The 26345-nt window shown below is 42.2% G+C and overlaps 3 protein-coding genes across 12 annotated transcripts; 1 reads left to right on the top strand and 2 right to left on the bottom strand.

The window, feature by feature from the left end:
- Positions 1-6548: 6548 nt before the first annotated feature.
- Positions 6549-7654, bottom strand: LOC105284081 (peptidyl-prolyl cis-trans isomerase-like 1). The gene is made up of 5 exons (XM_011347334.3): positions 7435-7654; positions 7229-7362; positions 7067-7156; positions 6856-6963; positions 6549-6775 (listed from the first exon to the last, which is right to left on the bottom strand). Exons 1-5 carry the CDS (start codon positions 7515-7517, stop codon positions 6660-6662), a joined length of 531 nt encoding a protein of 176 aa, XP_011345636.1. The 5' UTR covers positions 7518-7654; the 3' UTR covers positions 6549-6659.
- Positions 7655-7754: 100 nt separating this feature from the next.
- LOC105284082 (endoplasmic reticulum mannosyl-oligosaccharide 1,2-alpha-mannosidase) lies at positions 7755-11163 on the top strand. Its single transcript, XM_011347335.3, has 11 exons — positions 7755-8027; positions 8153-8323; positions 8394-8547; positions 8634-8819; positions 8903-9051; positions 9140-9328; positions 9396-9583; positions 9655-9781; positions 9867-10031; positions 10148-10297; positions 10361-11163. The coding sequence occupies exons 1-11, from the start codon at positions 7929-7931 to the stop codon at positions 10577-10579; spliced, it is 1797 nt and encodes a 598-aa protein (XP_011345637.1). The 5' UTR covers positions 7755-7928; the 3' UTR covers positions 10580-11163.
- Positions 11164-11736: 573 nt separating this feature from the next.
- LOC105284078 lies at positions 11737-26241 on the bottom strand. 10 transcript variants are annotated; one of them, XM_020033192.2, is made up of 4 exons: positions 15630-16177; positions 15492-15550; positions 13371-13670; positions 11737-13035 (listed from the first exon to the last, which is right to left on the bottom strand). In XM_020033192.2, the coding sequence occupies exons 3-4, from the start codon at positions 13475-13477 to the stop codon at positions 12678-12680; spliced, it is 465 nt and encodes a 154-aa protein (XP_019888751.1). In that variant the 5' UTR covers positions 13478-13670; positions 15492-15550; positions 15630-16177; the 3' UTR covers positions 11737-12677. The 10 variants fall into 10 exon arrangements, with proteins under 10 accessions (XP_019888751.1, XP_019888750.1, XP_019888753.1 ...); XM_020033191.2 differs by lacking the exons at positions 15492-15550; positions 15630-16177 and adding exons at positions 13736-13941; positions 14275-14520; XM_020033194.2 differs by lacking the exon at positions 15492-15550.
- Positions 26242-26345: the final 104 nt, after the last annotated feature.

Genomic DNA, 26345 nt, shown 5'->3' on the forward strand with positions numbered 1-26345 from the left:
CTGCCAGCAGGGCCTGCTAACAGACTCTGACAGCAGATTGGCGGCAGAAACCGAGCAGGATCTGTTAACATCTGACGGCAGATTGACAGCAGAAACCGAACAGAATCTGCAGCTGTTGGCCATTCATATTTACGATATATTAAAGCACGTGTTTACTTTTAACACACTATAAATTGCCATTTTATATTACCATGTGTTAAAAGAACGCACTTGTTTGTTTGTTAAATTAAAGTACATTTGGCTTGATGTGACTTTCTGACAGTTCGTTGCATAATCTCTCTCTTATTGTTAATTTATTCTAATCCGAAGTCCGAATTTTGCTTTCGAACTTCAGATTGCTCGTGGCGTGCGTGAACTACATGGACGTTGTCCATGGGAGCCTCTGTGCCGCAAGTGCAAAAATTTTCAGAAAAATTAATATTGTCATGCCAAGGCGCGTATATTAACTTATATAACTGTTAGGCTAAATCTTAACATCGAGTAAGAACTCGACGCGTGCACCGCATAGCGGTGCGGAGCGAAAACACATATTCATAGCCGTGTAAATTTGAATATTGTCAAAAGCTGCAGGGCCTGCTAACAGACTCTGACAGCAGATTGGCGGCAGAAACCGAGCAGGATCTGTTAACATCTGACGGCAGATTGACAGCAGAAACCGAACAGAATCTGCAGCTGTTGGCCATTCATATTTACGATATATTAAAGCACGTGTTTACTTTTAACACACTATAAATTGGCATTTTATATTACCATGTGTTAAAAGAACGCACTTGTTTGTTTGTTAAATTAAAGTACATTTGGCTTGATGTGTCTTTCTGACAGTTCGTTGCATAATCTCTCTCTTATTGTTAATTTATTCTAATCCGAAGTCCGAATTTTGCTTTCGAACTTCAGATTGCTCGTGGCGTGCGTGAACTACATGGACGTTGTCCATGGGAGCCTCTGTGCCGCAAGTGCAAAAATTTTCAGAAAAATTAATATTGTCATGCCAAGGCGCGTATATTAACTTATATAACTGTTAGGCTAAATCTTAACATCGAGTAAGAACTCGACGCGTGCACCGCATAGCGGTGCGGAGCGAAAACACATATTCATAGCCGTGTAAATTTGAATATGTCAAAAGCTGCAGGGCCTGCTAACAGACTCTGACAGCAGATTGGCGGCAGAAACCGAGCAGGATCTGTTAACATCTGACGGCAGATTGACAGCAGAAACCGAACAGAATCTGCAGCTGTTGGCCATTCATATTTACGATATATTAAAGCATGTGTTTACTTTTAACACACTATAAATTGGCATTTTATATTACCATGTGTTAAAAGAACGCACTTGTTTGTTTGTTAAATTAAAGTACATTTGGCTTGATGTGTCTTTCTGACAGTTCGTTGCATAATCTCTCTCTTATTGTTAATTTATTCTAATCCGAAGTCCGAATTTTGCTTTCGAACTTCAGATTGCTCGTGGCGTGCGTGAACTACATGGACGTTGTCCATGGGAGCCTCTGTGCCGCAAGTGCAAAAATTTTCAGAAAAATTAATATTGTCATGCCAAGGCGCGTATATTAACTTATATAACTGTTAGGCTAAATCTTAACATCGAGTAAGAACTCGACGCGTGCACCGCATAGCGGTGCGGAGCCAAAACACATATTCATAGCCGTGTAAATTTGAATACTGTCAAAAGCTGCAGGGCCTGCTAACAGACTCTGACAGCAGATTGGCGGCAGAAACCGAGCAGGATCTGTTAACATCTGACGGCAGATTGACAGCAGAAACCGAACAGAATCTGCAGCTGTTGGCCATTCATATTTACGATATATTAAAGCACGTGTTTACTTTTAACACACTATAAATTGCATTTTATATTACCATGTGTTAAAAGAACGCACTTGTTTGTTTGTTAAATTAAAGTACATTTGGCTTGATGTGTCTTTCTGACAGTTCGTTGCATAATCTCTCTCTTATTGTTAATTTATTCTAATCCGAAGTCCGAATTTTGCTTTCGAACTTCAGATTGCTCGTGGCGTGCGTGAACTACATGGACGTTGTCCATGGGAGCCTCTGTGCCGCAAGTGCAAAAATTTTCAGAAAAATTAATATTGTCATGCCAAGGCGCGTATATTAACTTATATAACTGTTAGGCTAAATCTTAACATCGAGTAAGAACTCGACGCGTGCACCGCATAGCGGTGCGGAGCCAAAACACATATTCATAGCCGTGTAAATTTGAATACTGTCAAAAGCTGCAGGGCCTGCTAACAGACTCTGACAGCAGATTGGCGGCAGAAACCGAGCAGGATCTGTTAACATCTGACGGCAGATTGACAGCAGAAACCGAACAGAATCTGCAGCTGTTGGCCATTCATATTTACGATATATTAAAGCATGTGTTTACTTTTAACACACTATAAATTGCCCTTTTATATTACCATGTGTTAAAAGAACGCATTTGTTTGTTTGTTAAATTAAAGTACATTTGGCTTGATGTGTCTTTCTGACAGTTCGTTGCATAATCTCTCTCTTATTGTTAATTTATTCTAATCCGAAGTCCGAATTTTGCTTTCGAACTTCAGATTGCTCGTGGCGTGCGTGAACTACATGGACGTTGTCCATGGGAGCCTCTGTGCCGCAAGTGCAAAAATTTTCAGAAAAATTAATATTATCATGCCAAGGCGCGTATATTAACTTATATAACTGTTAGGCTAAATCTTAACATCGAGTAAGAACTCGACGCGTGCACCGCATAGCGGTGCGGAGCGAAAACACATATTCATAGCCGTGTAAATTTGAATATTGTCAAAAGCTGCAGGGCCTGCTAACAGACTCTGACAGCAGATTGGCGGCAGAAACCGAGCAGGATCTGTTAACATCTGACGGCAGATTGACAGCAGAAACCGAACAGAATCTGCAGCTGTTGGCCATTCATATTTACGATATATTAAAGCACGTGTTTACTTTTAACACACTATAAATTGCCATTTTATATTACCATGTGTTAAAAGAACGCACTTGTTTGTTTGTTAAATTAAAATACATTTGGCTTGATGTGACTTTCTGACAGTTCGTTGCATAATCTCTCTCTTATTGTTAATTTATTCTAATCCGAAGTCCGAATTTTGCTTTCGAACTTCAGATTGCTCGTGGCGTGCGTGAACTACATGGACGTTGTCCATGGGAGCCTCTGTGCCGCAAGTGCAAAAATTTTCAGAAAAATTAATATTGTCATGCCAAGGCGCGTATATTAACTTATATAACTGTTAGGCTAAATCTTAACATCGAGTAAGAACTCGACGTGTGCACCGCATAGCGGTGCGGAGCGAAAACACATATTCATAGCCGTGTAAATTTGAATACTGTCAAAAGCTGCAGATCCTGTTCGGTTTCTGCTGCCAATCTGCTGTTAGATTCCGCGCGCGCGGATCTTGCTCGGTTTCCGCTGCCAATCTGCCGTTAGATTCCGCGCGCGCAAATCTTGCTCGGTTTCTGTCGACAATCCGACTTCAAGCCATGTTTGCAGATTCTGCTCGGTTTCTGCCGCCAATCTGTTCTTAGATTTTGTGAGCGAGCTCTGTTACATTTCTGGCACCAATTTGTCGAATTAATCGTTAATAACAACTTCTGTATCAAATTTGTTGTCTTTTGGCTGGCAACAGTTGATAGCAGATAGTTAGCATCATCTGCTTTCGGCAGACTTGGCTATCTGGGTACTTGCGGCACTCCCGAGTGTAATTTGAACTCGAGACTCACCTTTGGCAACTCGAAATCGCGATTAATCAGGACGACTTTACGGAACCCTACCACCGCGTCGTGCGTCTTCTTCTTAACTAACGTCTTGTATCGAACTGATTGCGATTCTCGAAGTGTCCTCGAGAATCGCAACCGTTGTCCTGTTGCATGATTGGTCGTATCATAAAGTTTGTTCGTTGAGTACACTTTTTGTACTACGTGTACACTCAGGCGTTAAAGAGAAACAGAGGAAGAATAAAAGTTGAAGAAGATGAACGAAAAGTTCATCCAACACAAACAGATTTGTTTTTGTTCTATATTCTATTTCTGTTCTTTCTTTTTTTTCTGCACTCTGCGAAAACGATTACACATTTTGAACTACTAATCCAACAAACGAATTATAGTAACTTATGAAATTTTCAAAAACTGTTATTAAATGGATTGTTTTTTGAGACTCAACTGATATTGTGATGTGAAATCAAAGAATGATTTAATTATTTAAATATTTCTAATATCAATAGAATTCGAGAATAATATCGACAATGCCGATCTATGTTGGACAAGGTATCGTATATTTATCATAGTTGCATCTGATCCGTTTCGTATCATAATTTGATTTTCGTTCAATCATTCAATCTATATTCTCAATCATAATCAAACAACATTCGAGATAATAACGATACATGAGGTCATTATGCATAACTCTAATTTAACGAAGAAAAGTCGCTGATTGGCCGATGTCAAATGAGCCACTGCTATTGGTCGTTGCACCGAGTGCACCGTTCAAAAATTGTAATCGCGCGATAGATCAGTTAACGGAATGGCACGCACCCGCTGCTTCGTATCCGAAAAGCCTTTGCGGATATTTCGCGATTCGACTCGCCAAACGCGAATCGCGCGCGCGGATTATCGCCGGGAGTGCCGCAAATAGTACCGCGCGTTCGTTCACGATACTTCGCTCGGAAGTAGCGCCGAAAATGGTATATCTCGCGCAGAGGCTTATCGGGAGTACCGAACAAAGGAATAAATGTGCAATCGCCGCACTGCGCCAGTTCGCAATGAAGTTCGCCGCGTATTGTGCCTTCAACTCGCCAAAAGTAAGAATCACGCGAGAATTATCGTCGGGAATGCCGAACGAAACGTCGCGCGCTCGTTCTGGCGCATCAGGCATCATTTCGGCATGTTCCATAGTCGCCATTAAGGGGGGAGCCTGCTTTAGAACGCTGAAAATAAGGTATATTTTACGAATTGTTTTTGGAGAAACTATACAGCGGATCGTTATAAAACTTTGATGCATTTATTAGTACATGTTTAAAGATAAACAAAATTATTTTTTTATTTGAATATATCGCCTGTAGAGGTCGTCCTGGAGGCATTGTAAATTGGTGAGCATTCTCCTGCCTCCAAATTTCATCCAAACTGAAAAATTGAAACATGTTCTCGTTATTTATGAATTCCCATCGTCGATGAACCAAAGAGAGAAGAAAAAAGTTGAAAAGTGCCAAAATGGTGGGAGCTTAGAACACAAAAGTACGATTTTTAGGCAAAGTTTTTGAACTTTTTCATGCAAAAATAATTGTTTAACTTAATGTTTTTATGAATATTAAAGGTTCATCGACGATGGGAATTCATAAATAACGAGAAAATATTTCAATTTTTCAGTTTGGATGAAATTTGGAGGCAGGAGAATGCTCACCAATTTACAATGCCTCCAGGACGACCTCTACAGGCGATATATTCAAATCAAAAAATAATGTTTTTTATCTTTAAACACGTACTAATAAATGCATCAAAGTTTTATAATGATCCGCTGTATAGTTTCTCCAAAAACAATTCGTAAAATATACCTTATTTTCAACGTTCTAAAGCAGGTTTCCCCCTTAATCGCCATTCGTCGTCGTTAATCCAGTCGGAGTTCCCATAATTCCGCGATCGCGGAATTATGGGTGAATTCAGTATTGAGCTACCTTCGCATCAGTGGCGCTTTTGAACTATTACGAACAGAATATTTCGCGCCGCGATCGTCGGGAGTGCCGAGCGAGGAAGGTCGCGCGTTCGTCGTTGACTATATCGTTAGTAGTCGCAATTGCGATATTTTCGATCGTAGCCGGTTGCGAAAGTCGGAATCTCGAGATTGTGCGCTGTCTCGCTACGAAAGTGGATTTCGCACGTAAATCGTTGCCGCGAGTGTCGAGTGAAGTGCAATGCACTGCAGTGCACAGTAAAGCTCAGTGAAGCATATATAATGCACAGTGCATTGCAATAGTGAAGTGAAGTGTAAAATTTAATTTTAATGTGTTGATTACAAGTGTATATGTGAATGTGTGTGTGATCGAGCAACATCGGTCCTTCGTATCATTCATCGCTTGAAGTTTGCCAAAAGTGGAGTTACGTGGAGGGGATTGTACCTGATTGCAGCGACGTTGGATGTACCGGCTAGTCGGAGCGACATTGTCGGAGCATGCGAGATGGTAAGTCTTCTGTAGTCAACTACTATGCCGACGTAGTGACACGACGATGACTGCATTGGAGTACCAGAATTTTTGCGGTAGAGTGCGCAGAGATGTCCGATTAGCGGCTTTAGATCGACATGGCCGGATGGCGCTGCCAAGATCCTCTATTTTTTATATAATAAACCCGCTTTAGATCGAATGATTGAAATTTAATTTAATCTTATTTTAGGAGAAATTAAATTTAATTTTGAAATTCAATTTCTCCTAAAATAAGATTATTTTTTTAAATCGCATTTTTACTTCAAATTTTGTCATAAATAAAAAATTCATGATATTTAATAAAACTGGAGGGGTTTTACAATATAGGATATACGTAGGAAAGAAAATATTATTTAATTGCATGTTTGAGGATGTGCAGTCTCGTACATAAAAATTCGCAGTTTATATATCTCATTTCCTAAGGTTTTCTTATAAAAATTTACTACGCATTCTTCACGGAGCCTTTTACAATTTTAACATCATCTACTGGTCGATCATTCTTATCTGTCTCGACTAATCCAATTCTTTTGACTATCGCCATCCCGGAATGGACTCTCCCTGTTAAACAAATACAAAAATACTTCAGAACAGACACTTATCGTTGGAAATTATATTAATCGCAAGGATATACGACTTACCAAATATAGTGTGCTTGCCATCAAGCCACTGAGTAGGTGCGAGCGTAATGAAAAACTGTGATCCATTTGTGTCTGGTCCCGAGTTTGCCATCGATAATATTCCAGCGCCTATTACGGGAACATTAACATTACATATTCGATGATACTATCTGCAGATTGTCGGCACAATATCATTGACAATTGTCAATCAGTGGAAAATAAATCAGCTCACCTGTGTGTTTCAAATCATCATGTATCTCGTCATCGAAACAGTCACCGTATATAGACATCCCCCCTTTGCCAGTTGCAGTAGGATCTCCACCTACACATAAGACAATTCAAAATTCAAAGTACCACATACAATTCTCGCCTTATCGACTCTAATGTCTCTTACCTTGGATCATAAAATCACGGATGACTCTGTGAAACTTGGTGCCGTTGTAATATCCACGTCGCGTGAGCTCGGCAAAGTTCCTGCACGTGATAGGAGCGTGCTTCCAGTACAATTCCACGGTTATCTCACCCATCCTAAAAATCGCAATCAATCGGCAATGTACAGTGGGCGCGTTTTCAGTTAGAAAAGGCGCGAAGCTCGCTTACGTAGTTTCGAAGGCGACAAACGGTGGTTGCCAGTGTTTATCCGGCACGCCGGATATATTTGTCATGCAAATTGCGGTCTGCATCTTAAGGCTCTTGGTTCCGACTGCGAAGTAGAGATTATCGCTGTGTTGTCATGCTTCCTCGCGTGCCTGCGTTGCTTATTAGGGCCGTCTCCGCGCGGAACGACAATCGCGAAACGAACGCGCGACAACCGACGCGCTGAGGAAACTACGCAAGTACGTGCGCAACGTGGGCCAGACGACGAAACCGCCATCTGCGATTGCTTCGCGTACGCGGTCGGCGGTACACGTTAACGGAGCAATAATAAATGAATCGGATAAACATGTAAAATCCGAGAACGTACGCTCGCGAAAATTGTATAAATGAGGACCTCCGCATGTTGGACTGATTCGTCGCAGTGTCGTATTCTGAGTGTTCTGGCGGCACGACGAGCTTCCGCACGTGCCAGAACAAGTTAACCTACATGTGGAAATATGTTCTCGCCGAGAGGCTCGGGTAAATCGGATTACATTAGTTTAAATATTCACGATAGCGCGTCGTTTGCACGCGGCACTTCGCGCAGTCTATGGAGGGTACGTATGTCCGCGCGGAGAGCACCGCGATATCGTCGTAGCTTCTACGACGAATTCGCTCCAGAACGTTTACGTTTCTGTCAGTGATCCATTGATCCTCATCCGGCTACTCGTCTCTCTTTCAGCAATGGAATCAGTTGTCCAGGTTCCAGAGGAACATCCTGTACTTCGCAATTGTCACGCTCTTACTTGTAATATTTTATCTGCTGTCTAGCGAAGCCAAAGCCGATCCCTCTGACAATGAGGTAGACTATAGCAATGTTGAAGTTGTACAAGAAACTGCCAAGTACGAGAAGGTACGCGATATCTTGGAGGAAGGCTCCCGAGTCTGAGCTGATAAATAGCGAATCGTCTTTTATCCCGCAGGCAGTCGATGAGGTTGTTGTGGACAATGATGAACAGGCTGTTGCACCTGGGGAAGTAATTGAGGAACCTGAGTTTCAGCCAGAGATTAATCAAGTTGACGATGATCAGATCGGCGAACCACCGCAGCCAAGGCCGAACATCCTCAAATTCAATGGTAGACAACAAATTCCAAAGAGATAAGACAGATATGTAGATTAGATTGTAGTAGTGATGCAAATTGTTGACGCTTGGGGCTTTTAGGACCACAAAATAACAGGCAAGAGGCTGTCGTAGCTGCATTTAAACATTCATGGGATGGATATAAAAAATATGCCTGGGGTCATGATAATGTTAAACCAATATCAAGGAGATATCACGAGTGGTTTGGTTTAGGACTTACTATAGTCGATTCCTTAGATACTATGTATATAATGGGTTTAAATGATGGTGCGTACGAGTATTGATAAATTTTGGATTTTTATCTACTAATGGAAAGAAGAAAACGTTGCTCTTTTCTGCTTGCGTTTCAGAATTTGCAAGAGCGAGAAAATGGGTGGAAGATAATTTAGTGTTTACAATGAATAGAGATGTTAATTTATTTGAAGTTACAATTAGGGTATTAGGCGGTTTACTAGCAGCATATCATCTCTCTGGTGATATACTTTTTTTAAATAAGGCTGTAAGTAGTAGCTTATGAATAATCTCGATTGATTACTTCGTATTTCGACGTAACTAATTAATGTGTCAATTTAATGACGTTATTTAAGACGGATTTGGGTGACCGCATGATGCCAGCGTTTTCTACCAGATCGGGTGTTCCATATTCCGACGTGAATCTTGGTACCAGAAGTGCGCATAGTCCTAAATGGGGTCCTGACAGTAGCACGAGCGAAGTTACTTCGATTCAATTGGAATTTCGCGATCTCAGTCGTAGCACGGGTCAACCCAAGTTCGAGGTAATCAGGATCGGTGTAGGCTTCTCATATCAACTTGTAGCAGATATCTAATCTTTTATCTTTTCAGGCTGCGGCCGCGAAAGTTTCTGATCATGTACATAAGTTAGAGAAATATGATGGTTTGGTCCCTATCTTTATTAACGCTAATACGGGACAGTTTCGAGAATATGCAACGATTACGTTAGGTGCTCGCGGCGATAGCTATTATGAATACTTATTAAAGCAGTGGTTGCAAACGGGGAAGACCATCGACTAGTTAGTACATTATTCAAATTTACAATTTTACGGAAAAGTACGAAAGTCTTGACAAATTCGTTTATTTTTAGCCTACGAGACGATTACTTGTTAGGCATTGCAGGAACGCAAAAGCATCTCGTTAAATACACAGCGGTCAATAAATATTTGTTCATCGCTGAATTGATCGGCGCCAACAAAGAAATAAGACCAAAAATGGTAAATAATTTCATCATAAAAAATAGCAGTCTTCTCTTTCTCTCTGCAATCGTGCGAATTTGCAAGTTGCAAATTTCTATTGTAGGACCATCTCACGTGTTACTTGGGAGGTACTTTAGCGTTAGGCGCGCATCATGGACTACTGTCAGATCATAACGCTCTTGCCGAAGAAATAGTTAACACTTGTTATCAAACGTACGCGATTCAACCAACGTTCCTCGCACCTGAGATCACTTATTTTAATATACAAGTAAGTTCAAAAGAATCGACCTTACATCGAGAGTAACTGAACGAATAGTCGATTTATCTATCATAAAACCATTAAAACAAATAAATGCAAGCAAACGTTGCTTTCTGATTCTGCAGAAAATCGAGGGTGATAATCAAATGGACATGTACGTAAAGACGAACGATGCACATAACTTACTGAGGCCCGAGTTTATTGAGAGCCTATTTTATATGTGGTACTTCACGGGGAATAAAACTTACCAAGATTGGGGTTGGCAAATATTTCAGGTAAGAGAGAGTCGTTTGTTCGAGTTTCACTGCAGCTCTTTCATGTGAAATACATTTCAATAGGCTTTCGAAAACTATACCAAAGTTGAGGATGGCTACACGAGTATCGGTAACGTCCGGAATGTCCACCAAACCCGACAGCAGGATATGACGGAGAGCTTTTGGTTTGCCGAAACTTTAAAGTATCTGTACTTGTTATTTGACGACACTAGACAATTGATAGACTTGGATAGGTGGGTATTCAATTCGGAGGGTCATGTCTTACCCATATACGAATCGTAACGCAGTAGGACGTAGAGCCATGTGAGTTTTAGATTTAATGACGTGCACTTATTTGATAAAATTGTTTAAATACTCTATTGCTGATGTTACGTTTTTCTACGATGTCCCGTCAAACTTGATGAGCTCCCGCGACATAATGTGTCTCCTCATTTAATCGTGAAAATTCCTTTTGCAAGAAATTAGTCATTTGAGGAGGTTACTAACGATAGACATCTATCTAGAGTGTGTAACGCGCGCTGTGTATCACGAAATAAAGATACTAAATAATAGCGAAAATAAAACAGATTACGGATGATTTACAACCGTGGTGAGCGATAATCTTTGAAATTTTCCTCAATACTCGATGTACGAGCACACGCTGCACTGCAAAGTTGTTTTCAATCACATCAAAAGAAATAAAAAGTGTAGAATACTGTAAATACCGACTCTTCTGTTTAATTTAACACTACTAGTGAAAAGCAGTTTCAAATAATAAGCAAATGTGTATCATTTAGCTATGCCTACCAAATGCCTAAAACTAACAAAATCAATAATAAACGCGTTATTAGTGTGTTAGATTCTCAATAGCAATATTCCCAAAAAAATATGTAGATTGTTGATTTTTTACTTATTGATAATAAGATTAGACTCGAAGCACTTATTGTACTTATGAATGTTTTCAGAAACTTCAAACTTTAATTACATAGAATTATTCATTTTTAAGAGACAAGTATATATATATATATATATATATATATATCTCTAAACAATTGACATTATTATTTAACAACGTCTTCACATTACAAGTCCGTACGTAATATTACAAAAATAATCTAGTCCTCATTTATAAATAAGTTACACTTATTATACTGTACTTGCAATCTTTAATAATTACATAGATATTTATATAAAATATTAGGAAATCTGCGTGCCGTGAAAACGACGTGGCGATGATTAAGTCACAATTTTGGGCAAAATTTGTATCAATTATAAAATACAGGTACGGACTAAAAACTAATCCTACAAAGAACTATAAGCAAAATATTTAAATAACATTTTCTGTGTACTGTATTTTTAATGATTTTGTTCGTGAATAGTAAAATTGCGATGTAATATTAAGACGTTGGAATATACTATCGATTGCAGAAGCAGGCAGAATAAATAAACATACAAGATCATATAAAACAAAATCCGATTTAATCATCAGCTGCGCTAAAAACATGTTACTTCTAGTTATATATTAAAAACAGAAGGAAATTGTTTTCGGGTTATTCTTCGTTTGTAATAAATGCATCCTTATGCCAATATGATAAATGCTGTTTAATATTTATGTTATTTCCGTTTCCCAAAGAATTTATACGTCACCTAAATACTACGGATTTATTTCCATAGCTGAAAAATTACAAAATTGTAGACAAATACGAATATCTGATATATATCTAAATAATTATCGCGATTAATACTGTCAAATTGATGTTATTATAACGTTAATATTATTGATGTTAATACATCAGCTCGCTGCCTATGGCTAATGCCAAGTCATAAGGAAGACATGGTGACGCAAATAGCTTTTTCTATAAGACTTGCCATATCTATTAATATTTCTCTATAAAACACTCTATAAGAAACGTGAGTGCTTACGGATTAATAACTGATTTTTCTAATGTTTTTTTCTCGCGACGCAAGTTTTACAACGTCATGGCAGTGTACGGTTTACATACGGTCCAACAAATTCCTCTTGCGTGGAAATATGTTCTAAAAATATAAGTTAATTATCTACGTTTTATTTATATAATTATAATTCTCAGATCTCGCTCTTAATCAAACAGTCGATATTTAGCTGTCGCGCGACAGCTCCGAAAAATACTGTGTAACGAATCACCCGCACTCATTTATTTTACACATCTACAAAATTTTCTACACATCACGTCGCACTGATTTTTCAATGATACATCTTGTATATCACAAAATATCGCAACGATGCCTCCACACTTATTGCAATGTCAGATCCTAAATTTTCCGCCGAAGAAAGACGTCTTCGAGTCGAGAGAAGTTACGAGACGCGCGTGCGCATATTACTTCTCCGATAACGTTATTTAACTAGGGATTCCGACCGGACTCATAATATCGTACAAACGCAGCACTCTTGTGCGTAGTAAATGCAATTAATCAGGCACTCGTCCGCAATCTCGTCGTGAGGCGGTATCTTCTTGTCGGTGTCGATACCATTCTTCATCTTCGGTTTTGTCTCCGACGATGCGAATTGAGTCTCGCGCAGTATCGGCGTCGCCTCCTCTATCGCTTCGGGATCGATCGTGATTATTTCTGTGGATTTTGTCGGTTTTATTGAGGTCAACGGGATGTCATTCTTCGCCAGATCTTTCTTCTCCGCTATCACGTCATCCACCGTGTCGAAACCCGTGGAGGATATCGATGCTTGCGTCGGGGTTGACGTGTCGCCGGAGGACATCATTACACTGAAACGAGGGAAACGTATCATCAACGTGGTTGCTTCATTCAAAAAGGGCGGCGAGAAAAATAATCCTAGCTACGAAAATTCAATTCAGATCGATTCTCCGAAAAGTTCTCGAAAAGAGATACTCGATCGTTATATTTAAATCACTTCTCGAGATTTAGATCGTTACTTCCAAGGCAAAGCCTTCCATTTCTGGTTCGACGATCATCGAGAATATTTAACACGTTATATTTTTGGAAGGCATAATATTCTTATTGCGTCTGAATTTTGCATAAGTTTCAATCGAATAGATGAAAGTTTCACCATCCGTCCATCGATACTCAGACCGCTACCTACCACCTAGCCCTCGTGCAAGGGTCGGTTCGAGCCCTCTCCTCCGCGGTTAGGGTCGAATAGAAAGACGCTTGCTGCAACGTGTCTGGTACACGCCCGCCTTTCGCCATGTGGGAAACGTTTACTAGGACACTCGTTCGTCTTTGAAACACTATACTATCACGCTCCTACGTGATGTAACGTTTACCTGTCTAATCTACTCTAATCACAGTTTACATTCCCGACTTTTAAATACACCGGGCACTCGTAAGAATTCGCACACATCTCGACGAAGTGGTAGAAAAGTGTCGCCAGTTGCCGAATCTGCGTTCACATGATTTCACATGATCCGACGTTCAGATATACGCATATATCACGTTGATACGCACGTTTGTGTCAACACCGTACGAAGTCTACCGTTGTAAAAGACTTAATACTCGTTTATGATCGCGTAGGTAACTTGCGTTGCATCTGGTGCATTACGAGCGCCGATTACGTCCCAATTGATCGTGTCTCGAGCACGTGGTGGACATTAGCGAACTGAATACCGCTGGCATTCCGTCCGCTAATAAAGGCTAATGATCGTCAAGTAGAGCTGCAATGCATATCGTGACATTTATTGACGTTTGATTGATAACCGAGCGTCTTGGATTACTTTCGAAGAATTTTTCTTCGGGTCTGTTCTTCCTTCTCTTCGCGAAAAACAGAATTGCAGGATGAATATTTATTGGTCGTGATAAGCACAATTGCTCTAATTAAGAGTTTTAAAAGGTGGATATAGTACCTATTATTAATCAATTATTATATAATTTATTTTAATATTATAGAAGCAAGAGGAGAAAATACGGAAGGAACATTCTGATCATAGATTTTGGTCGCATTAGGGGGTCCTGCATTTATATATCCTGCCAATTGTCCTGGGCCAAACCTGGAGTGAAAATCCGCAGCTGTTCCACGAAGCAGCTGAAATATTTCGTCCTCGTCCACAAAAGCTATTTCGTAAAATCAGTGCGTAACCTTAGCTTTTTCTCGTATAGACGACAATAGAGTTACGATTATGCGCCTGGTTTTTCTAGTTGGCGATTACGACAGCATTTGTGCAAATAATGCTGCGGTTTTCTCACATAAATTTGTATTCGACAAGAAAAAATACAATTATGGGTACGGTCGAAGTCGCGTTGCGAAGCGCTTCTAGACACTTTCTATCCTTATTTTCATTTGACAGAAGGAAAAGGATAGAAAGTGTCTAGAAGCGCTTCGCAGCGTGACTTCGACCGTACCCTGTATCAACAAACCGATGCATTTAATACGTATGTGAATTACGATTAATATTATCAAGCACTTTTAAAAACAATATTTAACAGATATTTCAATAAATGCCGTGACTACTTTAAAGTTCCGACATGTAAAAAGATATTAAAAAATATCGATGGATCTGTCATAATGGAGACATTTCAATTATCTGGCTATTGTAATCCTCGCAATAATAGTCTATAGTAACAAAGTCCAATATCGATAATCAATAGCAAACAATGATAATGATGATGTCAGAGAAATTTCTGAAACGTTCCGTTGCAGTATTACTTTTTCTCATTTTATTGTTAATACACGAAGCTGCTCTTTAGAATTCTTTGATAAGGAACGTACGTGAATGAAATTAACAGTGAGCATACATAACGAATTTTCACGTACACTAACAAAAATATGCAAATTGTATTATGAAATCGGTGAGTAAGCATTGAAATAACGAAGTTCTCAGTAAATTTCATAATACTGAACACAGTAATTTGAACATTCTCAAAGTGTAGATCAAATCAATACATTAAACTACGCGTGCAGCAAACCGTAGAACAAATGCAAATAGCTATCATGATAATCACAATTCCGCGATACGTCACCCAAGCGTAAATTTTCTATTATTCTTAACAATATGTTCCAAGTTTGCCGATCTGATCAGTTTCGCCTGTATCTACACCAGAGACTTGCATAATTATCTTGTATATAATTTCTTCCCTATTAATCGAGAATCCAATCAATTTATAAACAATAATCAGACGTAAAAAAAATAAGTAAAACAACGATAAGACTTCGCAGAATTCGCAAACGTGCGCTGTCAGATCATTTTGTCGTTTATGTATTACATACGCGCGCGAAACATTTTTAACAATTATTATTATTATACACGCGTCACTTTGTCGTAGATACTGAAACCGAAACTGAGCATTAGTTCGCACGTAACTGAAAAAGTTTGAAATGAAAACCCTGACTGCGCGAAACGCATACCGGTATTGCAACGTGAGTACTGCAACCGCGCGTCGTCAACGGTCACGGTAAAACTGTCCCGCCTGAACCCTGAGAACGATATCCTACCCTGGATGAGCTTTACACGTGTTACGACAGTGCCGTACCGGTCGCGGGGACTCGAGACGTACGACAAAATTAGAGACATTTGAACCGAAAAAAATTAAGATTTGTCTTATGAAATCAAAGTATCAATTTCTGAAATTAAGGTTTAAATGTTTGTTTAAATGTTAGAACAATATAACTAAACTTTTAGCATCACACTTTGTATGTTATACTACTTATTTGGGCAATAATTATTTTCACTGCTGCTCTGTTATAGAAAGAACACAAATATATTTAAATATTGCTGTAATAAGTAAAAAAAGTTAAAATAATTAGGAAACAATATAAAAATTCGCAAATAAATCGCTGAGTGCGAAGACCAGAAGCTTGCCTTTTTAATCAGCAAGTTTACATTGGAAATTATTTCTGCTCTAATTAAAGTACATTTATGAAATAAAATCTTATCGACTTATCTCCATTTATTTATTTTTCTTTCTACGCAGTGCTTAAATTATTTTGTGATATTGTATTTGGTGAACATATTTAAAAACGAAAAAATAGTCGATGAGGAGAAAGTAAGCGACCGGTTCCCTCCCAACTGGCAGAGTTTTGAAATCAATGAATCCCGGTCATCAGATCGTATTTACGATTCCTTCTTAGTACTTATAAATAGTAACCGTTGTTTTATATTAATTAAAGCATCTATTTAAAGAAAAGTTTTATATTGCTCTATATATATCGGATTGTTATTCTATAATATACATATAATATACTGTAATACAATAGTGTTTGCTTAAAGATATTTATCTTGTTTGCTCGCTATTAAGTTATTTAAACGTGTAATAAAATTAACGTTTCTAATTTCTTATACTCCTGCAACAGTCCAATCCATCTAATATGCGCATTAATAATAATAAACAAAAAAATGCATGATTGTAGTAAACAGCACGAAATACGCTTCAATATTTCATCATGAACTGCGAACTACGGTCAGCATAGGTCCAAAAATTTGCGAGAATGTCCGGCCAGGCAGGTACAAAATTCCAAACTTTTCTTTTATAACGAACTATACCTCTCGTATGAATTCAAACTAAACACGGAAAGCAAAAATTGCACAAATCACCGACGCAACTAAGCGAACAATAAACGCGTCGCGCGGCAATAATAAAAATAAGCCGAACAAATTCTGTGCGCCGGTATGCTATCTCTCTCAGCCGGCGCGAGTTCCCGCGCGATCCACTGAAAGAATTCCTGGCGCGGCCATGCTTGACGAACCGAGCACGTGATACGACTACAGGACGAAGGACGAAGGGAATGCTTAACCTAGAACCGAACCCTCCTTTGCTCTCTTCGACTTACTCGTAGCTCCCACGCTGCGGCAACGGATTTTTCATGCGCATCGTTCCGCCGATGACACCGCCGGTGGTAACGCGAGTACTCTTATACCAGAGCTGCACTATTGTCGTAGATACAGTCACGATCGTCGCGATCGATGATGGACACGACCGAAAGCACGCGCCGTACAGGCATACGAGGCACATCCTGCGATCCTACCGCCGTACCGATCTTGTTTGGTGGTCCACATATACGCGCAGGCGCCGTGGGCGCACAGGGCACGTGCGTGGCATGCGGCAGGGCCAAGGAAGGGGTCCTGTCGCGGGCCAGAATCCCACCGAAACGGGTAATGTTGCGGAGGCCTAACATTTTCGACGCTACGAAGGTGTCAAGACGAAGATCGCGTCGCTTCGTGACAACGGAAACGCGAAATGACATTAGGAAAATTCTGCCGAGAGATTGAACTCCAACCGACGACCGGCCGATCCGCGGAGTACGATGAAGACGATCTTCTCTGTATCATGAAATCTCCGGAGCGCGAATGGAAAGTCGGCGCGAGCGGAGGCGCGTCATCGCGAGAAGATCGCCGAGTCAGATCAGCTGTAGGACTTACGCGAATAGGTTAGCCTCAGGCTTTTTCTTTTTCTTCGAGTGCATCCAGTTGCGAACGTGATGTTTCTTCGTGTTGGCCTCTTTCTTCGGCTTGCCGCTGTGCGACTTACCGCGGCCCCTCGAGAACATGGTTTCACGGGACGATTAAAGCGACCGAGCTGCCACGCACCGTGGATCGTGCCGCATCACGCGTCCAACAAATGTCCGTCTGTTCGGCTTCGCGGTTTCTTAATGAACGCACAGTGCGTAATCCTGAACGCATCGCGCGATGATGCATAATCCGTCCGTGATGATATCGCTCGCGGCGAGTTCCGATGCCAGAACCGCGCGGGAACTCGCACGGACCGACTCGCGTCGACGAACCAGCAGTCGAATGATCGCGGCACCGACTGGAAACGGAGAAAGAGATCGAGCTCTGCGTGTGTCACGACCGAATAACTGTACACGCGTGCCGTGTGTACGTGCGTAGCGTAACGCCGCATGGCGTGACAGTGAACGTCCACATGCGAAGCAACACACGCTGAACGCCACACGCAATCTTCAATCCAGCCTCGCAAAAATCTGACGAAAACTCCAAACAGCCAACATTACGCTAAATGATTTACGCTAAATGCAGGCAAATTTTTGGGAATTCGTTATCGGTTTTGATTCGCTTTTTGTTATGAATTTTAGTGATCATCATGTGGCAGCACAATTTGTATCATAATAATCCTGGTGATTAAACGAGCGTTGAAACAGTGATTAACGAGAAGTAGGCATGCTCATGTTTCTACAGTACCATTATAGCAATATCCTTGATCCCAATCTCCCAATCCCAATCTCTTACGCAATGCTTAATTGTTCGCGTTTCGTTCGATAGAAACGCTCATTTTGGTATTCGAACGATTCCATCAACGTCAAGCCTGGCCCGTTATCATTTCGAAAGACATTTCGAAAAAATGTTGGACGACGCGTGACATGACACTGATGTGTCGGTGTATGCACCGAAGCACATGTAGATGCATGTAAATTACTGGTTTCGACGAAGTATGTTTTAACATATAAATTAAACGGGATATGCACTTTTGCGCGCGTGGCGTGTCGTCCGGCGAGAATTTCTGTCAGCGAATAATTAACACGAGAGTTAGGATAAACCCGACGAAAACCGCAGACCTTACTTAGAATGCCGCGTTTTTCAGTGAGAATCGTATTTACAAAAACATATTAATTTATCATCACGTTTTCACCGTTTACCGTGTACGTACTTCAGCGGGATCTAATTCTTGCGTTTTAGCTCACGTTTTAGATCCTAGACTCGGTGTTTTTATAATTATTGCTACGTTCAAGGCGCCGTCATTGACTTAGAAATCCGTCTCGCAACACTTTTACTCTGGCTAGAAACAATTTTTCGCGTAAAGTTACATACAGTTCTTGATACTTCTTCAGTACTAAGCAAATCGCTAATCGGTCGACAGTGATTACGCACAGTGAGATTAACCGTAATTTTCGTGTCTCGCGATAAAGGGATCTATAGGTCACATGTGCCGAATAAGATATACGTGCTGAAAGCAAACGAACTTACTTAAACAGGTCCTGTTTTTTGCTTGCTGCATTTTTATTTTCTTGTTCTTTCTTTTTAATCTTGCGATACACGCGCGAACGTTCATACTTTTCCGAGAACATTATTTTTAACGATCGAAGCAACTAAACTGCCACGTATTGCAATCATCTTGTACTATGAATGTGCGACAATTGCTCGTCTCTTTTTAAGTTTTCATTGCTGTATTGCTATACGCTGCTATTATTAACCCCACCATCGCGTGATGATGTAAAAATCTTCCTATCAATCTCGTGACTAGCTCGTAATTTGCGGAAATCAGGAAATGTCGTATCGGCCAGATGAAGAATTGGACAAATCAAATGATCAATGATGAAGATTAGAGAAACAATGCGCGCAGTGTGTACCGGTATATATTATATGTATATATTTGGAAATGAAACTGTTGCAATTTTACGGCATACCAGGTAGGATCCCGATTATCCGTTCCTTCGGCCCGTTCCGCGTCGGAATTCCTCTGTTTTCTCTCCTCTCACTGTCGAATCTCAAACAATGTGTGTGTTTGCGCTTCGCCGAAACGTAGTACCTTACGCTCCCTTCTCGGCGCAGCACGTCGCGCCTCCTTTTTTGAGACTCGCATGTAAACGTGGTCGATATGAAACCGGTTCTCAAGCAAGCGAGAGAAGCGTGCGAGGATAAAAAATCGGGACTCCCGTGTGTGCCAACATCGCCCGGAGAATATATCCCGTACAAAGTGTAATGGGCGCTATTTGTTCAAGTCCGCGCGCAGAAATTCTCAGCTTTCCGCGCGGAAACTCGCCCTCGGCATGCGCGAATCGTGAGCGACTTCGGCGCGATTTCTGCCAATCGGTAATCCAATGCTTACAGCTGAACACACTCAATCAAACGTATGTAAGAGGCGAAAAATAACTAGGAGACTGCCTTAGATTTGAACTCGAACTCTCCGGGATCCCTGGTTCACACGCCTAGGTCTTAGGCTGTACGGCCAATACTCCTACTGTCGTGACCAACTTGTTTTCATTCCGATCCTCTATACGACCTGTCAGTCTCGACTATCTTTCCAGATCTTACAGCTCGGCCAGCCTGACATTACATTCGTCCCCGAATGTTTCCAAATCGTCGGTTCACTCCACTCGAGTCCCTCCCAACATCCATTTTTGGTTCACTCTTCTGAGTCCCTCCCAACCTCCATTTTGGTTCACTCCTCTGAGTCCTTCCCAATCTCCATGTTGGTTCACTCCTCTGAGTCCTTCCCAATCTCCATGTTGGTTCACTCCTCTGAGTCCGTCCCGACCTCCATGTTCAGGCTTCACTACCGGCCAGCTGCTTCTCAACTCCCTCCTCTCCGAGGGGTAGCGGATGAATCTCAACTGTCTTCGAGGGGTAGCGGATTTTATCCCACTTCTGAATTGTAAGAGGCGAAAAATAACTAGGAGACTGCCTTAGATTTGAACTCGAACTCTCCGGGATCCCTGGTTCACACGCCTAGGTCTTAGGCTGTACGGCCAATACTCCTACTGTCGTGACCAACTTGTTTTCATTCCGATCCTCTATACGACCTGTCAGTCTCGACTATCTTTCCAGATCTTACAGCTCGGCCAGCCTGACATTACATTCGTCCCCGAATGTCTCCAAATCGTCGGTTCACTCCACTCGAGTCCCTCCCAACATCCATTTTTGGTTCACTCTTCTGAGTCCCTCCCAACCTCCATGTTGGTTCACTCCTCTGAGTCCTTCCCAATCTCCATGTTGGTTCACTCCTCTGAGTCCTTCCCAATCTCCATGTTGGTTCACTCCTCTGAGTCCTTCCCGACTCCATGTTGGTTCACTCCTCTGAGTCCTTCCCGACCCCCATGTTCAGGCTTCACTACCGGCCAGCTGCTTCTCAACTCCCTCCTCTCCGAGGGGTAGCGGATGAATCTCAACTGTCTTCGAGGGGTAGCGGATTTTATCCCACTTCTGAATTGTAAGAGGCGAAAAATAACTAGGAGACTGCCTTAGATTTGAACTCGAACTCTCCGGGATCCCTGGTTCACACGCCTAGGTCTTAGGCTGTACGCCAATACTCCTACTGTGTGACCAACTTGTTTTCATTCCGATCCTCTATACGACCTGTCAGTCTCGACTATCTTTCCAGATCTTACAGCTCGGCCAGCCTGACATTACATTCGTCCCCGAATGTCTCCAAATCGTCGGTTCACTCCACTCGAATCCCTCCCAACCTCCATTTTTGGTTCACTCTTCTGAGTCCCTCCCAACATCCATTTTGGTTCACTCTTCTGAGTCCCTCCCAACCTCCATGTTGGTTCACTCCTCTGAGTCCTTCCCAATCTCCATGTTGGTTCACTCCTCTGAGTCCTTCCCAATCTCCATGTTGGTTCACTCCTCTGAGTCCTTCCCGACCTCCATGCTGGTTCACTCCTCTGAGTCCTTCCCGACCCCCATGTTCAGGCTTCACTACCGGCCAGCTGCTTCTCAACTCCCTCCTCTCCGAGGGGTAGCGGATGAATCTCAACTGTCTTCGAGGGGTAGCGGATTTTATCCCACTTCTGAATTGTAAGAGGCGAAAAATAACTAGGAGACTGCCTTAGATTTGAACTCGAACTCTCCGGGATCCCTGGTTCACACGCCTAGGTCTTAGGCTGTACGGCCAATACTCCTACTGTCGTGACCAACTTGTTTTCATTCCGATCCTCTATACGACCTGTCAGTCTCGACTATCTTTCCAGATCTTACAGCTCGGCCAGCCTGACATTACATTCGTCCCCGAATGTTTCCAAATCGTCGGTTCACTCCACTCGAGTCCCTCCCAACATCCATTTTTGGTTCACTCTTCTGAGTCCCTCCCAACATCCATTTTTGGTTCACTCCTCTGAGTCCTTCCCAATCTCCATGTTGGTTCACTCCTCTGAGTCCTTCCCAATCTCCATGTTGGTTCACTCCTCTGAGTCCGTCCCGACCTCCATGTTCAGGCTTCACTACCGGCCAGCTGCTTCTCAACTCCCTCCTCTCCGAGGGGTAGCGGATGAATCTCAACTGTCTTCGAGGGGTAGCGGATTTTATCCCACTTCTGAATTGTAAGAGGCGAAAAATAACTAGGAGACTGCCTTAGATTTGAACTCGAACTCTCCGGGATCCCTGGTTCACACGCCTAGGTCTTAGGCTGTACGGCCAATACTCCTACTGTCGTGACCAACTTGTTTTCATTCCGATCCTCTATACGACCTGTCAGTCTCGACTATCTTTCCAGATCTTACAGCTCGGCCAGCCTGACATTACATTCGTCCCCGAATGTTTCCAAATCGTCGGTTCACTCCACTCGAGTCCCTCCCAACATCCATTTTTGGTTCACTCTTCTGAGTCCCTCCCAACCTCCATGTTGGTTCACTCCTCTGAGTCCTTCCCAATCTCCATGTTGGTTCACTCCTCTGAGTCCTTCCCAATCTCCATGTTGGTTCACTCCTCTGAGTCCTTCCCGACCTCCATGTTGGTTCACTCCTCTGAGTCCTTCCCGACCCCCATGTTCAGGCTTCACTACCGGCCAGCTGCTTCTCAACTCCCTCCTCTCCGAGGGGTAGCGGATGAATCTCAACTGTCTTCGAGGGGTAGCGGATTTTATCCCACTTCTGAATTGTAAGAGGCGAAAAATAACTAGGAGACTGCCTTAGATTTGAACTCGAACTCTCCGGGATCCCTGGTTCACACGCCTAGGTCTTAGGCTGTACGACCAATACTCCTACTGTTGTGACCAACTTGTTTTCATTCCGATCCTCTATACGACCTGTCAGTCTCGACTATCTTTCCAGATCTTACAGCTCGGCCAGCCTGACATTACATTCGTCCCCGAATGTTTCCAAATCGTCGGTTCACTCCACTCGAGTCCCTCCCAACCTCCATTTTTGGTTCACTCTTCTGAGTCCCTCCCAACCTCCATGTTGGTTCACTCTTCTGAGTCCCTCCCAACCTCCATATTGGTTCACTCCTCTGAGTCCTTCCCAATCTCCATGTTGGTTCACTCCTCTGAGTCCTTCCCGACCTCCATGTTGGTTCACTCCTCTGAGTCCTTCCCGACCCCCATGTTCAGGCTTCACTACCGGCCAGCTGCTTCTCAACTCCCTCCTCTCCGAGGGGTAGCGGATGAATCTCAACTGTCTTCGAGGGGTAGCGGATTTTATCCCACTTCTGAATTGTAAGAGGCGAAAAATAACTAGGAGACTGCCTTAGATTTGAACTCGAACTCTCCGGGATCCCTGGTTCACACGCCTAGGTCTTAGGCTGTACGGCCAATACTCCTACTGTCGTGACCAACTTGTTTTCATTCCGATCCTCTATACGACCTGTCAGTCTCGACTATCTTTCCAGATCTTACAGCTCGGCCAGCCTGACATTACATTCGTCCCCGAATATCTCCAAATCGTCGGTTCACTCCACTCGAGTCCCTCCCAACCTCCATTTTTGGTTCACTCTTCTGAGTCCCTCCCAACATCCATTTTCAGATCTTACACGTATATGTCACTTACTTTACGTTACTTTAGCACGTGCGAGATCTGCTCGCGCTGTGCAAGCATTACTTTCTCGGAAAAACTCGCGCCAATTCGGTCGTCGTCGTCGAGTGACATGTGTCGAGTTACGCAGAGTGCCCGTTTCAGAGACATACGACACCACCTCCGGGCACTTGAGGCTGACCACCGAGGACGCGAGATACAACGCGTTTAAAAGGAGGCACGGAATATTTTACGTTCGAAGTGTGTGCGTATGTGTATGGCGTTTGCATCGCACGCTGCATCGCCGACCGGCACCCACGTGCGAACCGTACCACGAACATCAAACAGACCGTAACAGAAAAATTTGTACGTCCATTGTCTCCTGTTAAACCTCTAGAACATATAGCAGTGACGTTTCGCGGAAGCTCGCTAAAAATGTACTAGAAGTTGCACACCTGGGAAAGAAAAGGAGCGCTCTTCGATGACTCTCCATAAGAGATAGTCAATAAAAACTATTTTTCTTCGTGTTACTATATTATATCGCTTGGCGAGCGTCTCGATTGTACAACAGAAAACAAAAAAGCAAGAAGGAAAAAAGAACAAGAGAAAAATTGAAGGGACAACATAGTTGCAAAGTAACTAGTTCATCTTGTGGCTGTTGAAGTTTGAGGACACATGCGTGTAAATATGCAAGGAGAAACACATGAAAAAGTTATATATTGTGCTCGTGCAGCTCAATGCTGGAGAATTGGCAACGTGCTTGCTGACAAATCATGCCTCTTCCCGGCCGCCTCATCTGCCGCTCTTTCCCGACGAACGAGACGGACGACGTAGGCGTAACAACGATTCGGCCAGCATGCTCGTGATACCTCGTAACCTCGACGTAACATCACGCACGCTTCCGCACTCTCGCTCTCGCACACTCGCCAGAAACCGTGTACGTATACGTGTACGCGCGCACACATGTGCACTCACCTGAGAGACGCGTCCTGAGAGTTCTGCGTGTAAACGTCGGCTTGGACGATCATTGTCGATGAATTATCATCCATTTGATATCTCATACTCTTGCTGTTATATGGTCGCGACAAAACGAATACCGACGCGCCGGCGTCTTGCACTTTGTCGTCACGTGGTCCACAGGCGATTTTCTGCCGTTTTGGTTCGGTTGTCTCACGTTGCCTGGTACTTGTCAGCTTGTCACTGTGTGGTCACCGTTCGTCACTGCAGCGCGAAACGCACGTGGTCACTGTCGTACTCTTCCTTATACAAAAAGAAATTCGTGAGTGCCACCCGTAATGTCACCCCGTCGATGCGATCGTTGCAAGAATGATCTCGTTTAAAAAAAATAAGAGAGATTAATTTTTTATTCTGTACGGTGATATCGATGCCTTCAACTCACTATGTCGCGTAATAAAGTGCCGAAAGAAGAAACGTGCTTGCGATGCGCACGATTAGTTCTGACCGTGTCTACGTATCGACGATCCGTGAACAACTGCGAGGACCACTGACGACTTCCGTCGTGGCTCCGTGCCTGAATACCCGAGAACCCTCCTAAAATCTCTACAAATAACAAGTTCATCCCCTTCCCTCTGGTTTAGTCTACCAATGAGTTATCCCTGAGCAAGGCCCATTTTCTAAAATTTGTCATACCTGAAAAATGCCCTAAATGGCTAGGACACGAACGATAATCTACCTGCGAGAAAAACTTTCCTGTTTCACAAGTGTTAGAAAGCTTATACTTGATACGAAAAGGTCATTCTTGTAAAACTTTAGTTAATTGCACTTGGCATTAATGAGAGTCTAATTGATGTTCTTTTTATCTCTTCGTCAGAAAAATACCGGAAATTATTTAATCTGTAATTAACATCGTGACGATAAGCATCACAATGCCAATGTTTAACGTAAAGTCGCAATTATTAACAAATTTCTATCATCGTGATTTATATCTGTGATTATTCGAGAGCGCCAAGAATTCAACTCACCGAGATTAAGCGATACGAATCCCTGCGGGTGTCGCACAAAACTATCTAACGCACACAGTTCATTTTCGTCGCTCTTACAGAGCACTTGCATCATGCGTCACGTTTGGGGTTCCGAGAGGGTCTGTCACTGTGCCCCTTCTCTAGCGTTCTTATGGGGTCCTTTGTTGACTGCCGCCTGCGGAGAGCCGCCCAGTTGCCTGCGAACGGATCGGAAAGCCTCAATTTCCAAGAGTCACGATATGAAGGAACGGATATCTGAAAGGGGATATCTCGTAAAAGCTTAAGTCAGGAAACACAAAGCGACTTTTACAATTGATATGAATATCTAATCATATAAATTATGATCTTTAAGGTCACATGATAAAGATAAAAGTAAATCGGAAATTACAAATCTTACATCTAACGTAAAATTTTCTCATCCTTACTTTATGATGTCGTAAACAGAAATGCTGTAATAGTATTGTAACATATACACGATTTAAGTTGTGTGGCTATTATTATCAGTGCTTGTTAACCGGTCAGCAAAACTGCTCGTCATAAAGCAAATATTTATGAGCCTCTGAGCGTGTTACATGCAATATTAAACTGATATATGTTTGCTTGCATAGTCACGTTCTAGTTTCGAAATATTTAGGAAAAATATTGTTACATATAAGTGAGAACAAATAATGAAACATATGAA

The sequence above is a fragment of the Ooceraea biroi genome, chromosome 6, assembly GCF_003672135.1.
Source record: "Ooceraea biroi isolate clonal line C1 chromosome 6, Obir_v5.4, whole genome shotgun sequence".
Taxonomy (NCBI): Eukaryota; Metazoa; Arthropoda; class Insecta; order Hymenoptera; family Formicidae; genus Ooceraea; species Ooceraea biroi.

What these genes read in the sequence shown, in the direction of transcription:
- LOC105284081 (XM_011347334.3), bottom strand. Translation starts at nt 7,517, where the DNA reads ATGCAGACCGCAATTTGCATGACAAATATATCCGGCGTGCCGGATAAA. An exon ending in CCGTGATTTTATGATCCAAG is followed by an intron (nt 7,157 to 7,228) that starts GTAAGAGACATT and finishes TCTTATGTGTAG; the next exon opens with GTGGAGATCCTACTGCAACT. An exon ending in TGGCAAGCACACTATATTTG is followed by an intron (nt 6,776 to 6,855) that starts GTAAGTCGTATA and finishes TTTGTTTAACAG; the next exon opens with GGAGAGTCCATTCCGGGATG.
- LOC105284082 (XM_011347335.3), top strand. Translation starts at nt 7,929, where the DNA reads ATGTTCTCGCCGAGAGGCTCGGGTAAATCGGATTACATTAGTTTAAAT. An exon ending in AAACTGCCAAGTACGAGAAG is followed by an intron (nt 8,324 to 8,393) that starts GTACGCGATATC and finishes TTTATCCCGCAG; the next exon opens with GCAGTCGATGAGGTTGTTGT. An exon ending in TACTTTTTTTAAATAAGGCT is followed by an intron (nt 9,052 to 9,139) that starts GTAAGTAGTAGC and finishes ACGTTATTTAAG; the next exon opens with ACGGATTTGGGTGACCGCAT.
- LOC105284078 (XM_020033189.2), bottom strand. Translation starts at nt 17,768, where the DNA reads ATGTTCTCGAGGGGCCGCGGTAAGTCGCACAGCGGCAAGCCGAAGAAA. An exon ending in CCTGAGGCTAACCTATTCGC is followed by an intron (nt 13,036 to 17,640) that starts GTAAGTCCTACA and finishes CCCTCGTTTCAG; the next exon opens with TGTAATGATGTCCTCCGGCG.